This window comes from Phalacrocorax carbo, chromosome 1 (assembly GCF_963921805.1).
Source record: "Phalacrocorax carbo chromosome 1, bPhaCar2.1, whole genome shotgun sequence".
NCBI classification, from domain to species: Eukaryota; Metazoa; Chordata; class Aves; order Suliformes; family Phalacrocoracidae; genus Phalacrocorax; species Phalacrocorax carbo.
In genome coordinates this window covers 153925372-153942095 of record NC_087513.1, presented here as the reverse complement: position 1 = coordinate 153942095, position 16724 = coordinate 153925372, and the positions used below count along the sequence as shown (strand labels likewise).

The following is a 16724-nucleotide window of genomic DNA, read 5'->3' as shown; positions in this document are numbered from 1 at the left end:
TTTCAGCATGTTCAGAAGGTATCAAAAGGAAAGTGTTTTCTTTTTGTCTAACCAGCTAAATCTTTCTGTAAAGGGGGAAGAACGTCTAATGATTGTTATTAAGACCCTCAAGAACTAGAGGAGTTAAACAAAGAAGCTAGATAGCACCAGAATAAGCTCATACACTCAATCAATACTTTGGAGATTATTTTTCACAAAGGAGTCCCCCTGTCTCTGATTCTAAAAGGAGACCTGCAGAACAGCTTCAGCAGGCAAGGCTGGGAACCAGGATTCATAACTGTACTGGACATTAGGAACCTTACTCACTAACAGCAGCTGAGTTTCTCCCACACTCAAATTTGGGCTAAATTCTTCCTGTTCCACAGATGGCAGTGGTCTGTTACCATTTTCTTCTCCACGTGGGTTTATGGTTTGCCACCTTTCTCCTTGCCTACGTCCTCCTGGTTTATAAAAGCTAAACCTTATTTTCTATTGCGTTGTCTAACACATTAAGGTAATAACATTCAGAATGCTTTTTTTTTTCCAACCTGTACGTGAAGATTGTAGCATTTGTTCTGGATGTTTTTGGAACTGAAGGGGGACTGTGTGTCTGACAGCTTGCTTGTCCTTTCTGAATACATCTTTTATTCAACCCAGTGATGCTACCTCTCTGTACAAGTATTGGCATTGTACTGTTCTTAAATTGCAGATCTCATCTCAACCCTTAGCTGGATTGTATACATGCTATCATTATTTACCTGTCATCGGTTTGGCCCTTTTGTTGATGGTGAAGGTTTCCCTGCTGTTTGTATTCCAGATAGGAGTCCGAAAAGTGTTTCTTAAATACTGGCAAGCTGACCATCTCAACGATTTGTGCCTTCAGCTTCAGAAGAAAATTATAACCTGCCAAAAAGGTAACAATTGCAGAACAAGTATTCCTGAGCTGTTGCTTTGTACACTGAGCAGAATATTGCATAACAAAAAAAATTCTCCTCCTTTGAATAGTCACTGTATTTTATACATTCCACTACAGCCATATTTCCAGCCAACTACTTATACAGATTTTTTTGAGATTATACTAATATTGATGCTTGCACTTTCTGTCTGTCAAACATAATTTTATGGCAAACTGTTGACTGTTATTAAAACTTAGGGCATCTTGACTATTTGCTTTTTAAAGTATGTTCGGTGATTTTTCAAGGCATTGATATCACCTTTAACTTCTTGTTGCAAATAAAATAGCGTAACAATGATACCAAATTGCAATGTGCTCAAGTATATCTCCAGTGAATACAAAGCTAATAATTTAATGTTTAGTTGTCTTTATTTTCCCCTTTTCTTACAGCTTTCATGTTTGACAGTGCTCGTTTTTTTAATTTTAGGCATTTCTTCCCCCCTTTTATGCCTGCATTTTCTCTAAGGTCACACTGACATTTTTTGGCACATTTTTAAAAGGAGGCATTATACACTGCCTCCTGATTTACTGTTACTTCTTTTCCATTTCCTATCAAAATCTCGAATAACTACTGAAAATGTGAATATTGCTTTGTTTGAAGAAGCTTTCTTCACACAAGGCATTATTTATCTAATTGGCTGATGTCTGCAACAATTCCCATTATCAATTTTTTAAAGGAAATTAAAAAGACAAAGGCTTATCTTGGGTTTTTTTTTAGTCAGATACATAATACTGCAGACTTATGAATATATAAACCCCTTTCATTTTAACTATCTGTTCTTCACTGTAAGCACAGAGTGAAAAAGAGGAAACCAAGAGAAAACTTGAAGCAGGTGGAATCCAAATCATAGCAGTTCAACAGTGTATGTGGAGACTGACAGTTAACACAGGCCATGGCTCCACTGGATATAGAACTTGTGCCTGATATTTTACACAAATGACCCTGTTGTATTCACACATTTAGAAAAGCAATAAGGATTTATTCTCTTTCCCTTCTTATGCTGACTTATCAAAGAAAGGAAATATTTACCTTTCAGAGTCCAACCTGCAGACAGACTGCTTTAATATAACCCTACACCAAAATGTAAAACATCCTTAGATATGTCCGTATTTTGCAGAGGTAAGAGAACAGACATCTACCAAACCCTGCCTGAAGAATGAAGATAATAGGTCTTCTTGGCTCCTTACAAAAAAAAATTATTTTGGCTTTGCTTCTAGCTTTCCTTAATTAAGCTAACTTGAAAAGTCGTCTTCACCAAAACTATGTGTTTAAAGCTTTTTATCAAAGCTATGGCTCATCTACATGTTTTTTTATCGTCTGGGAAAACTGAGAAAATCAGGAACTTGCATGAGTAAGGAGTAGCTAGACATTAATTTCACGCCCTTAGCTCTTGTAGTAAGCTGCCCTTTGCAAACAGGTACAATTGTAAACTTGCAGAATTAGCATGCCAAAGAGCTCTGGCAGTTTGGGAATAGGATAGGGTACCTGTGCATTGTTCTTATGTAATCCTAGAATTGGGATCTGTAGACTTTTACACTGGGATGGTGATACTTAGTGAGTAATAGTATCAGTCCTGCTGCATATCCACATTTTTCTCTCCTCATCCTTTGTATCCAGAGGACTTCGGAAGATAAATCTCTCTTGACAGCATGTTGGCTAATAGCAAAGCTAGCCAATAATTTCTGTATCAGGCTTAAAACATACTATCATATACCCATATAAGGACTTAAAGGGAAAACAGGTCTTTGCCAAAATTCTTACCAAGCAAAGAAAGGGATCAAACTAAAGTGAAAGCATGTGTAGAAACACTTTTTATTTAAAAACAGGTCTGTGAGTTTAGGGACTTTGTAATTTCTTTTTTTCCACCAGAATGAGAACTACATATGGGAAGTTTTGACCTTACTGAATCACTAAGAAAATTGTTTGTACCTGTAGGAAAGTCCATCATGCTCAAGTTCGTCCATCAGATCTCATGTAGATTAGGAATTAACTTTAATACATTGTATACACAATAGTTAATACATTTCTCACATAACCCAGATCCATGGTCTACTTGAATTTCAATTATTTTGATCTCTATCCTTAGATGAACTGTAAAGAAGTAGATATTTTTCTGCCCTGAGGGTACTAACCTCAATTATTTTAATTTGCATAAGAGAGAATTATTTTAGATCTATATAAATTAGGAGCAAGTTCAGAAGACAATCTTAGTACCCGTACAGTAGTAGATGAAACTGAGCAGTAAAGGTCTAAGAGATGACAATTTCATTTCACAGCAGTTTTTTAGGTTATGAAATTGGGGGTTTGTTTTGTGTTGAACTGAAGACAAAATCTCTCAGATTTTCTCATAGAGAAGGAAATGTGGTGAAATGTCCGTTTTCTAATGAAACCCTGAGCTACTCAGGTCATGAAAATCTGTGCAAAAGACAAGAGGGGTGTCTCTCTGCCAGTCTTTCCTGACAAAACTTTGTTGAGTGTTTCTTCAAAACATCTCAATTTTGATGAAAGTGCATAGTTCAGAGTATCTGTACAGTCTCTAAATGCTACAGCTAGCGGTCATTTTACTGGACCGTCCCTAGCAGGCTATTCTGCATCATTCGTGCCTGCTAACAATCCTACCAGAAGATTCACCTCTGTATTCCTTTTCCTAAACAACCCTAGTGGTTTTACCAACGTGCTTTTTTTTTTTTTTTTTTTGTCAGGGTAAAGGCGCGCACACACACACACACACAAAAACGTTACTTGAAAATGCAGGCTTTTTTCCGAAGTCATCCAGGATTTGATGCTTAACCATTTGTCAAATACCCTGTCTGCTCCACAGCAGATAAGTGTAAAGAAAATGTTGGAAGTGAGGGAACAATTTTTGACTATTAAGCTCTTTTGAATTTTTCATATTTGTGAGGAGTGGACTCTGATAATGTTCTATGCATGTATTCATTACCTTTGCAACAGCAGCATTATGAATTCAGACTCAGTAACATGTATATCCAATGTGAATATTCTCATAAAATTGTCAACAACTAACTGCACTATTCATTTCCTTTTCAACTAAATTGGGTAAGTGCATTAATATTTCAGGGTTTAAAGAAGTCAGATTTTATAGAATGTAACTAAAGGTATTGAAAATGGCATGGCTGGCCGTGATTTTAAAAATGGAAATCTTCAAAGTTGTCCCTTATAAATAATCTCAAAATACCTGAAACTAAATGTTTCCCAACCCAGTGAATTTTGGATAGGAGCAGTATTAGTATTTTAACATTAACCTTTCTTATACTTCATCAGCTGGGCACTGAGCATCTCTAAAAAAAGGTCTTAATTTAAATATCTAAACAAGGACATAGAAGGTGGTGGAAAATGCTTTACGTTGCCCTCCATTTTAGCTGTTTATTTTATTTAATGAGATTTTATATTCATAAAAGACTAATTGTATCTTTCTCTGTTTACATATTTTTTAGATTAATTCAGTTTGCCTTTTTGTCATTTGATGTTGTTTTACAGTGTTCCTAAGAGTGAAATTTAAATACATTGTTAAAAAGGCCAAATTCATTTTAGCATTTTTTTACCTTGTAGTGTTAATATTAACATTTTCAGTATTTTTCCCCAAACTCAAACCAACATCTTGCACAGGCGATTGCCTGCTGTCTTCATTTATGAAAAACTTTCAGTCACCAGAATGAGAGTAACCGTAATAAGCAATCATGAAGTTTGACCTATTTTCGATACATGTAAGTTCATGTACTGAAGATCAATAATATTTCAGGCAACAGGCCAATAATTCTAAAACAGATTCTTCCCTGTGAGGTATACAGCAGTTATTCTAGGTCTGGAAAGAATCAGGATCTTCTGGAACTTTAAAACAAAACAAAAATAAACCCACAAATAAAGGACCTTCAGTTAGCATATCTCTTCCCTCTAAGCCAAAACGTGCACTCAGAGAATACTAATACCACGCTGTTGCAGGATGAGTAATTAACTCTGTGTCAAATTCATCGTGACCACAGAGGTCCCTGTGCCTTGTGTTTCTGATGGGCTGGGTACTTCTGAAAACTCAGGGGACTAGGTGGTATTAAGGTTGGGGGAGTCTGTTGTAATGAACATACATACTTACGAAAGTAGTACAGAAAGTTATTACAGGAGATACACCAAAGTCTTCTCCCAACACAAGGCTAGCATAGAGTGTGAAAAATAGACTTAATAGCTACATAAAGCTGATGCAAGACAGATGAAAATTTTAAACTGAAAAATGCAGACACGATGTGACAGATAAATTTGAGAAACTTGCATTAATCTTATTGTTTTTTCTGAAAGGAAATGAGCAACAAAAGGTCTTTATGTGTCATTAAAAAATCTTGTGTCAGTTTTGATTTCTTTAGGTGCACCGAAATATTTAAAGCATTTTTTTTTAAGTTGACCAAAAGCAAATGATCATTTAATTCCTACTGTATTCAATGCAACATTCATTTATTCAGGGTTTTATTTTGAAACAAATGATCTTTTGACCTTTGCAGTGTAAATGTATGCTTTCACAATCTGTAGCATACATCCAAGTTTCCAGTTGTAATGTAATAAAAAATAACATTCGGTGGAAGTAAATATTTTGCATTGTGATAGCTCAAATTTATTAATTAATTTACTGTCAATACTTTGTTTTAAGCAATGGTAATAGAAAACAGGGTTCCATTTTAGTATATTATTTGCATGCCTTTGTATTTCTTTCATTCTTTGTGTAAGACATTGACTGAACTTGATTTGCTCATGTTTACAGCACAGCACACAGTAATATTAAGTTATTCACCAATTAATTAGTTGTCTTTCATTGGCCCATATTTTCTCCTTCTGTTACGGTAGTTGTAAGAGGATTTCTAGCTCGCCAGCGCTTGCTACAGAAGATGAGCATCAAACAGCAAGAGGTCACCTCAATCAAAAGCTTCTTGCAGAACGCTGAGGATATGGGATTGAAAACATATGATGCCTTGGTCATTCAAAATGCTTCTGACATTGCTCGGGAAAATGACCGGCTCCGCAATGAGATGAATGCTGCTTACCACAGGGAAAAGTTAGAGGCTAGAAACAGACCAGAAGAAGGTCACAAAAGGTAAGATCAGAAAACATCTCCTATGAAGAATTAAAGCATTTTTTCTGTTTTAGTGATTTCCTTCCCTGCTTAGAAAGTCATAGAAATGACTGAGGAATCGCAAGAGGATTCTCAAGTATATTCTCAGCCTGAATCAATGTTAGGCCCTTTTTTTTCCTGTATATCAGGTAATTAAGCCTAGAAACTTAAGGACACTTATATCCTATGCAGGGGACACTGAGCTTTGTAGGAACTTATTCAAGTGTCTGAGTCTTTTATTTTTTACAGAAATATTTTTTAATTCTATGATAAATAGATTAGAGTTGAACTTTCATCAAACTAAACAAACAAAAGAAAAAATCCTCTGACTTAAATTTCCAACACTGGAAAATTGCCAAGATAATGAAAAATTGCTAGGAAGGCATTAAAATACAATGAAGTCCAGACTGAATGATCCTGAGTACACATTGAACTAGGCAGATTGACTGTGAGGAAGATTCATAGAATCATAGAATGGTTTGGGTTAGAAGGGACATTAAAGATTATCTAGTTCCAACCCCCCTGCCAGGGACATCTTCCACTAGACCAGGTTGCTCAAAGCCCCATCTAACCTTGCCTTGAACACTTCCAGGAATGGGGCATCCACAACTTCTCTGGGCAACCTATTCCAGTGCCTCACCACCCTCATAGTGAAGAATTTCTTCCTTATATCTAATCTAAATCTACCCTCTTTCACTTTAAAGCCATTACCCCTTGTCCTATCGCTACATGCCCTTGTGAAAAGTCCCATTCCAGCTTTTTGTAGGCCCCTTTCAAGTATTGGAAGGCCACAATAAGGTCTCCCTGGAGCCTTCTCTTCTCCAGGCTGAACAGCCCAACTTTTTCAGCCTGTCTTCATACGAGAGGTACTCCAGCCCTCTGACCACCTTTGTGGCCCTCCTCTGGAGTCATTGCAACGGGTCCATCTCTTTCTTCTGTTGGGGGCCCCAGAGCAATACTCCAGGTGGGGTCTTGTGAGAGCAGAGTAGAGGGGCAGAATCACCTCCCTGGACCTGCTGCTACTTTTGATGCAGCCCAGGATACAGTTGGCTTTCTGCGCTGCAAGTGCACATGCCGGGTTGAGAGGTTCACACAGGCCTGCCTCTCAAGCCTGCCAAGGTCCCTCTGGAGAGCATCCCTTCCCTCCAGTGTGTCAACCACACCACAGAGCTCGGTGTCATTGGCAAACTTGCTGAGGGTGCTTTCAATCCCACTGTCCCTGTTGCCAACAAAGATGTTAAACACCACCAGTCCCGATACCAACCCCTGAGGAACACCACTTGTCACTGGTCTCCACTTGGACATCAAGCCATTGACCGCAATCATCCAGCCAATTTCTTATCCACCGAGCAGTCCATCCATCAAATGCACATTTCTCCAATTTAGAGACCAGGATGTTGTGCAGGACAGTGTAAAATCTTTTGCACATGTCCAGATAGATGATGTCAGTTGCTCTTCCCTTATCTACCAATGCAGTAACCCCATTGTAGAAGGCCACTAAATTTGTCAGGCATGATTTGCCCTTAGTGAAGCAATGCTGGCTGTCACCAGTCACCTCCTTATTTTCCATGTGCCTTACCATAATTTCCAGGAGGAGCTGCTCCATCATCTTGACGGGTACAGAGATGAGACTGACTGGCCTGTAGTTCCCAGGACTTCCTCTTTTCTCTTTTTAAAAATGGGGGTTATGCTTCTCCTTCTTTAGTCAGTAGGAACTGCAATGAACTGCCACAACTTCTCAAATATGATGGATAGTGGCTTAGTAACTTCATCCACCAATTCCCTCGGGACCTGCAGATGCATCTCATCAGGTCCCACGGACTTGTGCATCTTCATGTTCTTTAGGTGGTCTCCAACCTGATCTTCCCCTACACTGGGCAGTTCTTCATTCTCCCAGTCCCTGCCTTTGCCTTCTGCAACTTGGGCAGCGTGGCTTGAGCACTTGATGGTGAAGACCGAGGCAAAAAAGTCTTTGATTATCTCAGCCTTCTGCATATCCCAGGTAACCAGGTCTGCTCTTTCCTTCTGGAGAGGGCCCACATTTTCCCTACTCTTCCTTTTATCACCAATGTTCTTATAGAAACTTTTCTTACTGCCTTTGATATCCCTGGCCAGATTCAATTCTATGAGGGCTTTATCTTTCCTAACCTGACCTCTGGCTGCTTGAATAATTTCTTTGTATTCTTCCCAGGCTACATGTCCTTGCTTCCACTGTCTGTAGGCTTCCTTTTTGTCTTTGAGTTTGTCCAGGAGCTTATTGTTCATCCATGCAGGCCTCCTGGTGCTTTTGCCTGACTTCCTTTTTTTCTGGGGATGCATGGCTCTTGAGCTTGGAGGAGGTGATCCTTGAATATTAACCAGCTTTCCTGGGCCCCTCTTCCCTCCAGGGCTTTATCCCATGACACTCTACTGAACAGATCCCTGAAGAGTCCAGCATCTGCTCTCCTGAAGGCCAGGGTAGTGAGCTTGCAGCACATCCTCCTCAGTGCCCTAAGGATCTTGAACTTCACCATTTCATGGTCACTACAGTCAAGGCTGCCCTTGAGCTTCACATTCCCCATCAGCCCCTCCTTGTTGGTGAGAACAAGGTCCAGCATAGCATCTCTCCATGTTGGCTCCTATATCACTTAGAGAAGGAAGTTATCATCACCACATTCCAGGAACTTCCTGATTGCTTATGCCCCACTATGTTGCCCCTCCAACAGATATTGGGGTGGTTGAAGTGCCCCATGGGGACCGGGTCTTGTGAATGTGAGGCTGCTCCTGTCTGTCTGTAAAGGGACTCATCTTCTTGGTCTTCCTGGTTGGGGGGGACTGTAGCAGACCCTCACTATAATGTCACCTGTCCCTGCCCTCCCTTTAATCTTGACCCATAAGCTCTCATTCGGCTCCTCACCCATCCCCAGGTGCAGCTCCATGCACTCCAGCTCGTCAGTGACATAGAAGGTAACACCCCCTCCTTGTCTCCCCTGCTTGTCCTTCCTAAAGACCCTGTATCCTTCCATTCCAACACTCCAGTCATAAGAGACATTCCATCATGTCTCCGTGATGCCAATAAGATCACAGCCCTGCAGTCATGCACACGTCTCTAAGTCCTCTTGTTAGTTCCCTGTGCTACCTGCATTTGCATAGAGGCATTTAAGTTGGGCCCCTGATTCTTTCCTCTTATTTAAAAATAGGCAAATGGGTTTTGTTTAACTCTCCTAACACCTAACTCTAACTCCAGAGTTTTCAGAAGTACCTATTTTACGAATCCAGCAAATGCTGGAGAGCCTTTCTCTAGGAACTGAGTCCCTGATCTCTTTTCTCTCAGGCAGCTGAATGGGCAGAGGTAGCATTTGCAGTTCATAGGTATATGTCTATAACTTGCTGGACATATAAATGTTTATTTTTCCATAGGAACTTAATTTTCATCCAGAACAACTCCCTTTGCTTTCATTGCTTTTGTCAGTGACTTTTATTAAAGTGAAAATGGCAGTGCATCTGCTTAATTAGCTTCAAATATCCCAGTGATTGCATATTGGAGGAAATGCCTTTGTAGGAAAGACTGTAATTAAACATTACAGTGAAAACAAATTATCCACTGAGCACCATGCTTTCATCTTTAGCTATTTCATTTACTACTTGGGCAGCTGGCTATATCCTGCACATGAATTCCAGCTCTGATGGTGATTTGCCATGCAGAAATACAATTTAAGAAAACAAATGCTCAGGGGTTTGTTTGTAAAATGACGCTATAGACATCTTCTGTCTCATGCGTAATCACTCTAAGTGAAAAGGTTTTCAACATTTTGATTTTTGGAGGAATAAAATGTTAGAAGAATTTTTGTTAAAAATCAATTTGTTGGAAGTATCTGATAAACATAATTTCTCAATATGCATTGAAATAGAAAAAAAGAAAAGGAAAAAATTGGAATAAGTAAAATTCCAAAACTGATATTAAAATAACTACACATAATGTCATAATTAGTATTATTAAAATGATAGCTAATAATTAAGTTTAAACAGGAAGATAAATAGATATCTGGGTGGAATTGTTCAAGCAGCCAACGTATCTGGATAAAAAGGTCATCAAATATTCTAAAGAAAGATTTGCATTATCTAAATAGAATTTATAGTTGTCTTTTTAAAAAATAATGATAAAGGCTTAGCATTTGCTGCCTCAGTAACTTTCTATTAAAATGTATTTCCCAGAAATTATCATTCAGATTGAAAACCCAGCTTTTGATTGTGTGTAACAATCAAAGTGTGAACAATTCATTCAGTGAATGTCTGATCAACAATATGAAACTGCTTAAGGAAGGCTGCATTTGTGTGAAAAAGGAGCAGTGTCCTGATTTGTCATGAAACAGGAAATGGAAGAAAGCTAGCAGCTTGATCTGGATTTGTTTGTCAGAAGATTACTACACACATCCCCTCGACACAGCAGGGGAGTTGTGAGATTGTTTACCAAAAAGCTGTTGTTATGTTTGCATGAACAGGTTCATTGTTATCGCCTGAATAATGCATCTGAGCCTCTTTTCTGTGTTTTCAGAGCTGAAGACAAGGGTGGGAAGGTCTCTGAGGACAGCTTTGCCGGCTGCCGAACGCCTAAGCACTTTCATTCCAGCTCTGTCCCTGTCCCCATGGCAGTGGACGGCTTGGTACATTCTGCGGCTGGGTCATCCATCAGATCCCCCTCCCTGCACTCTGTGTTCAGCATGGATGACAGCAATAGCCTGCCATCACCAAGGAAACAGCCTCCTCCCAAACCAAAAAGGGACCCCAACACACGACTGAGCGCTTCGTACGAGGCTGTTAGTGCTTGCTTGTCGGCAGCTTCTAAGGAAACCGCCAATGAAGGTTAGGCATAAAGGGAGAAACAGTCACAAATGTTACTGTAGGTTATTGATTAGTCTTTTCACTTTGATCCTTTTAAACACAGTCAAGCGCCTTTGATAAGTCCTGCTTCCCTGAAATATTTCAGTGGCAGTAAATAAAATTAGTCAATTTGTCATTTGTTTCCAAACCAGCAAATAATACTCATGTGTTCTAATTGCCTAGTTTGTCAACAACCAAAACCTATTTGCAGAACTCCCTCGAGAGACAAATGATCTCTGTCAACTTGAGCTATTCTACCCCACTGACCATTTCACTTCACCTTTTAAACTGTATGTTAGAATACCTTGCATCACTAAAACAGAATGCTGGAATCTTGAATTTCACCAAGTTAAACATTAAGCTTTCCTCTACCTTTTCTCTGTGTTCACATGAATAACTTATGTAGTCAGAGGTTTATGTTTGTGCCATAACTTGCTTACAGTGAATGTTTTGTTTAGAAGGAAAGTGCTGTGAAAGTCCCAAAGTGCCTCGATGCATTATACTGCGCATAGAATGGTTTTGAATTCAGTTTTTCTGTTCTCCTTCACCCTTGAAATGAACAAGTAGAAGATGAAGGGGAGGAATGCATTCTGCTTTTCCTTGATAAGCCTGACTTGTCATACTTTGTGTAAAGGATCCTCTAGGCTTATCAGGGAAGATCCTTCAGGCTGGGTTTAAAGCTATGTATAACATTCTCTGATCCTGCATACAATGGGTGGAAACCTTTGGAGCTCCCTCTTACAAAATAATTACTATTCTCACATCCAGTTCATTAGATGCAAGTCCATTTTTTTTAACCTCTTCCTTGCTCATTCAAGCTCAGCGTAAGGAAAGAGGAACTGTGTCCAATATACTTTTAAACTAGCATGGCTCAAGGAGTTCTGTAGTTGTTTCAGCTTTCTGTGCCCAGCTCTGCAAGAGGTGACTGATTTAACCAAAAAGGCCTAGCAGAGGTTTTCAAAAGAATGACAGTTTATACATATATGTGTGGTCTTAACACTAATGCTTGTATACACTTACAAAACAACTTTGGAATTCTTCTCATATGTATGAAACAAAAGGGCCAGTTTCCCAGCTGTATACTCATTTTCCAAGAATTATACTGGTTTCCTGAGTCTTTGTCCAAAACCAGCTCTGATTTTGATCTTAAAAGACCAATTACCAAGGTATCTAGTCTCCCCACTCCATACGTGCCTGGAGGCTGTGAAAAGACATCTAGCTTAGTTAACTGTATACTCAGCTGGGGAATTGCCCTTAGGCTATGGGATTCCCTAACTTTATAAATTATTTCCACACCCACAGTACAAAAGAAGAGCTAGGCAGAATATCTGTCTATAATTAGAATTTTATAGGTATTACATAAAAGGGGGATACTTCAGTTACTGGCAATAACATGATGTCAAAGTAGTACCATTCTGAAACTCCTGGTTAAAAGCATGCACCTCTCCCCTGGGGCAAAAGGAACAACAAGCACATATTTTCATGTGTTACAGACCTTGCAGTGAACATTTGGATTCAAAAGATATCTCCTCAGGTGTTCTTATCTTTTAGATAGCACAGATTACCAAAGCAGATTATATGCCCAAGCAGCAAAAGCTTGTGGTTTGGAGGCTGAAAGTTTTGCATTTCATTCCTGGAAATACTTATGCTTTTGACTGAATCCCTTTGTTTGTGACTGCTGCTCATCGTAAAACTATATGGGCAACATTTGAAGGCTTAAAGTACTAGACCTGTGAAATCTGACAGTTTTTTCAAACTGACTTTGATCTGTTAATAACACAGACCTTTTTCACTTTCCTAGTACTGACCCGTCCAAGGCCACACAGTGATGACTACAGTACTATGAAAAAAATACCTCCCAGGAAACCAAAACGAAGTCCCAATACGAAGCTTAGTGGCTCTTACGAAGAAATACCTGGCCAAAAGCCTGGGGATGTAAAACAGGCAAGCACAGTAGCTAAACAAGGTGGCTATGACACTGTGACAGTACAGAGAGCAGCTTCTGCTGATGGACCACAACATGGTGTGTTGAGTCTCTATATGTCACAAGAAGAGGATGAAAATGAGCCTGTCTATATTGAAATGGTAGGGAATGCAATGAAAAGCAGTTCTGCAGAAGCAGAAAGCCCAGAACAAGGAGAGTCTGTATATGAAGAAATGAAGTATTTTCTACCAGAAGAAGGAAGCAATGCTAATGGAATAATGCCAGTAGTGACTGGATCTCCTCCTCTGCTGTTTGAAAGCAAAAAACGTGTTAATGCTGAAGATGGAACGTTGGATGGAAACAGTCAAGCGGCTTTGATCTACAAAGACTCATGTGACATTCCAGCCCCTTTCCCGAACTTGCTCCCTCACAGGCCACCACTTCTTGTATTTCCTCCAACCCCTGTCACATGTTCACCCGCTTCTGATGAATCACCTCTAACACCACTAGAAGTAAAAAAGCTTCCTGTCTTGGAAACCAACCTAAAATACCCTGTGCAGTCAGAAGGCTCAAGTCCATTATCACCGCAGTACTCCAAAAGCCAGAAAGGGGAGAATGAAAGACCAGCATCTCCAGGCTTGGTTGTGTTCAATGTTTCCAGCAAAGTGACTCCTCCTTCCACACCACCTCCTCCTCTCCCACCACCCCCTCCTCCTGTACCACCTCCTATTTCCTACCGGGCTTCCACACATTTTGCATTTCCTCCAGAGACTTGTGCTAGTTTTCTGATTAATACAGGGAAAACAGGTACAAACTCAGATCTGTCAAAAGTACCTCAGAGGCCAAATCCCGCTCAGCTTGGATGCTCATCTTCTCCATTCTCCAAACTGCCTTACTCCCCAAAGGTGGCAAGAGCAGATCACAGGAAACTGAACTCAAATTCGTCATCTTCATTTCCATACAGCCCTACAAACTCAAGGTCATTGACCAGTCCCCTTGATGAGTTAACTAGCTTGTTCAACTCAGGACGGAGTGTGCTACGAAAATCTGCAGCAGGACGTAAGATCAGGGAGCCAGAAGGTAAGACAGATCTCTGTGGTTCTGTATACTGCACTACTTCTGAACCAAAACCTTCTTACATTGGAAGCTGATAGAGTAGGTACAAATGCAAAACTTAACCACTATTTGGGTTTTTTTTTCTTTTTTTAAGATCTGTTGTAGTCATGAGAAACACATATGGAAAATAACTTGCATATAAAAATTATAGGTCTTTTCTCTGAAATGTCAGGTTTTTCTTACCAAAATGCTTGTATGACACAAATTTAAATGGATTATTTTTAACATTCCAGCAGTCGCAGTAAAATAAACACAGATGTTACATGATATGAAAATGAATTTATGGTATCAATCTATAGAAATACTTTGAATGAAATATATTGCTAGGTGTCTGATAGATCGCATGTGCTTTATTTTGAATACTTTATTTTAAGGTTACATTATTTCATTTCCATAAAATTCTGAATTTGGTGATATAGCCATTATTATTCTCTTAAATAAAGCTGAGACAGAGAGCCATGCAACAAACTATATTTCCCTTTTCTATCCTTTTATTCTTACCTTTTCTGTCATTTACATACACTTATGTACATACCCAGAGATTACCTGGCATCCTGGCTTTCTGGCATCTGAAGAACATCTTTTGTATCTACTGCAAAAGCCAACTGTAAAAAAAAGCAAAGCTTGACATTTTTGAGACCACAGTCCTCAGACATTGTCACTTAATTAGTTGCCTTGTCCAGGTAATACAGGGTTTAATGTTGTTACTGGAACAAATCTATGAATTTTATGAATACTGAAAATTCATCCTGAAGTTAACAGATTCCATTAGCTGCTCTGTAATGGTGAGGTGCTCCTGACCTAACTTTGTCTGTCTAAAAGCTCGATATGTAGGCATCAAATCCATAAGCTATGAAAAGACAGACAGAGAGTTTAATTCCTCCCATATGTCTTTCTCCATTGGGTATACGGAAAGCCTAGAAGATTAAACTAGTAGAGTTGTAACTTCTAAGTGATTAAAGTTGAAGTAAATCCTGGTTCTGCATATCAATTACAATACTGACTTTTCTGTTTTTTTTAAAAAAAGCTCTCCTATTGAAAATAGTCAGTGCACTCTACCCAGAAACTTCTCTCCCTGGTAGCATCTCCCAAACACAAAATTTTGTGAATTTAAAATTCAGAGTGATGAAACCTCTAGCCTGTTTTCTCTGCTTATTCATTTCTGTCTGTCCAAACAGCTTGTCTTAATCAAGAGCTGTGCGCAGCATATTCAAAATGGGCAATATGAAGCCTTATTTTTGAATTATAAAATAAAACAGTAGAGAATGGGATAGATTATCTTCTTATTCATTGTCCATTTTCTTAGATATATACTGCTCCATTGATTTCAGTATAAATTATGTCCTGATTTATGCAGTTATAATAGAAGAGAAGCAGGTGTTTGTGTTTACTCTGGATATGTGTGTGACTATCTGAGTGCCACCCTATCTCGCTGTCCCTATGAACCTTGACAGCCTTCAATCAAAACCCCTTTCAACCAAATACAACAAGAAGATAAGGTCTCAAAGCTAATTGAGTTTCTACAGGTTTCATGAAAGTTAGTGGCTAGGTAGAGACTCGGAGAAAGGTTCCTACCAGCTATCAGAGAAACCGTGGTGGACAGAACCTTTTTGACCCCTCCAGACATTGAAAAGGCTTTAGCTGGGCCTTGCATGTTCCTACATGCTGAAATCAATGAGCTATGAACTGAGACTTTATCAGTTCTCAGCCTCAGGAGAATGCCTTTTTTGTTAATCTGAGTATATGAATTGATGACATTTGTAAAGGAGATGTTGCAGTAGTTTTGTTTGCTTTGGCAAAATTACTTGATAATATTCAATGCCTATAAATGTATATAGAATGTTTTGTTTTGTTTTGTTTAAGTTGGGGAACTTGTTTTATTACATAGATAAGACATTTTTATCTGCTGGGAGGTAACTATTAAAGTTTGGATCTATATATCTTTGGATGAATCTTCTGAAGGCTCTCTCAATGTACCTGGTGAGGAACTGTGGTAAGCCTACCCCAACCAAGTCACAAAACTGACCTTTACCTTAAAAAAAAAAAATGTTTCTTTGGGATGGAGGGTTTTTGCAAACTCAATTTTCAACTAAATGTGATCAGGATAGAGTTCAGCTTGGGTCTCCTGTGTGTTGAAGCCAGTGCATTAACAGAGGCTACCATATAAAAACTCTAAATTTACCTTTCACATGGAAAATGTTGTACTTTTAAATATTTCATCAAGGCACTAAGTATGAAAGATCAAAGTTCAGGAAAGATACACGATAAAAAACTGAATCAATATTTTATGAGCTAGAAAGCTACTGTATAACACTAAGTGCGGTTACATATGAGTAGTTCAATGATGAGCAGATGGACTGAAAGTAACAAAAAATACAGGTGAATGTATGTGCATATTTTTACAATGTGCCTTTTTTCATGTACTTCATGTGTTCACTTCATTCTAAGGAAACAGCTGGGAAAAAAAATCTGTTATTTAACCTCTGATGCAAAGTGATAAGATGGCAATTAGAGAGGACTCTGTTAAGTAAAACTAAAAGTTGTCCATGTCTTATCTTCTGATTTTTTATCAACTATTGCCTAATGCATATTAAGTTCCTGGAAAACTCCTCCATTTCTTCTTTTTGTCATTGGTAGTATTTTATTTATAGGAGATGATATGGTAAAAAAAAAAATTAATTTTAATAGAAATTCATTAAAATCAAAGACATGGCCTAGAGCCACTCTCTGTAATGTGCAATTTCCTTTATTTCCGTAAGTTATAACCTACCAACAA

General features: G+C 38.8%; 1 protein-coding gene across 4 annotated transcripts in view; it reads left to right on the top strand.

Moving 5' to 3' along the window:
- MYO16 (myosin XVI) overlaps positions 1-16724 on the top strand; it is a 418633-nt gene that overhangs the window by 361850 nt on the left and 40059 nt on the right. For 3 of the 4 annotated variants that reach the window (XM_064440435.1, XM_064440442.1, XM_064440450.1), the window contains exons 29-32: positions 797-893; positions 5784-6030; positions 10583-10890; positions 12710-13912. In XM_064440435.1, the coding sequence (XP_064296505.1) occupies positions 797-893; positions 5784-6030; positions 10583-10890; positions 12710-13912 (1855 nt within the window). Of the gene's footprint in view, positions 1-796; positions 894-5783; positions 6031-10582; positions 10891-12709; positions 13913-14487; positions 14802-16724 lie in introns of those variants that run through there. The other variant, XM_064440458.1, reaches the window with a different exon arrangement.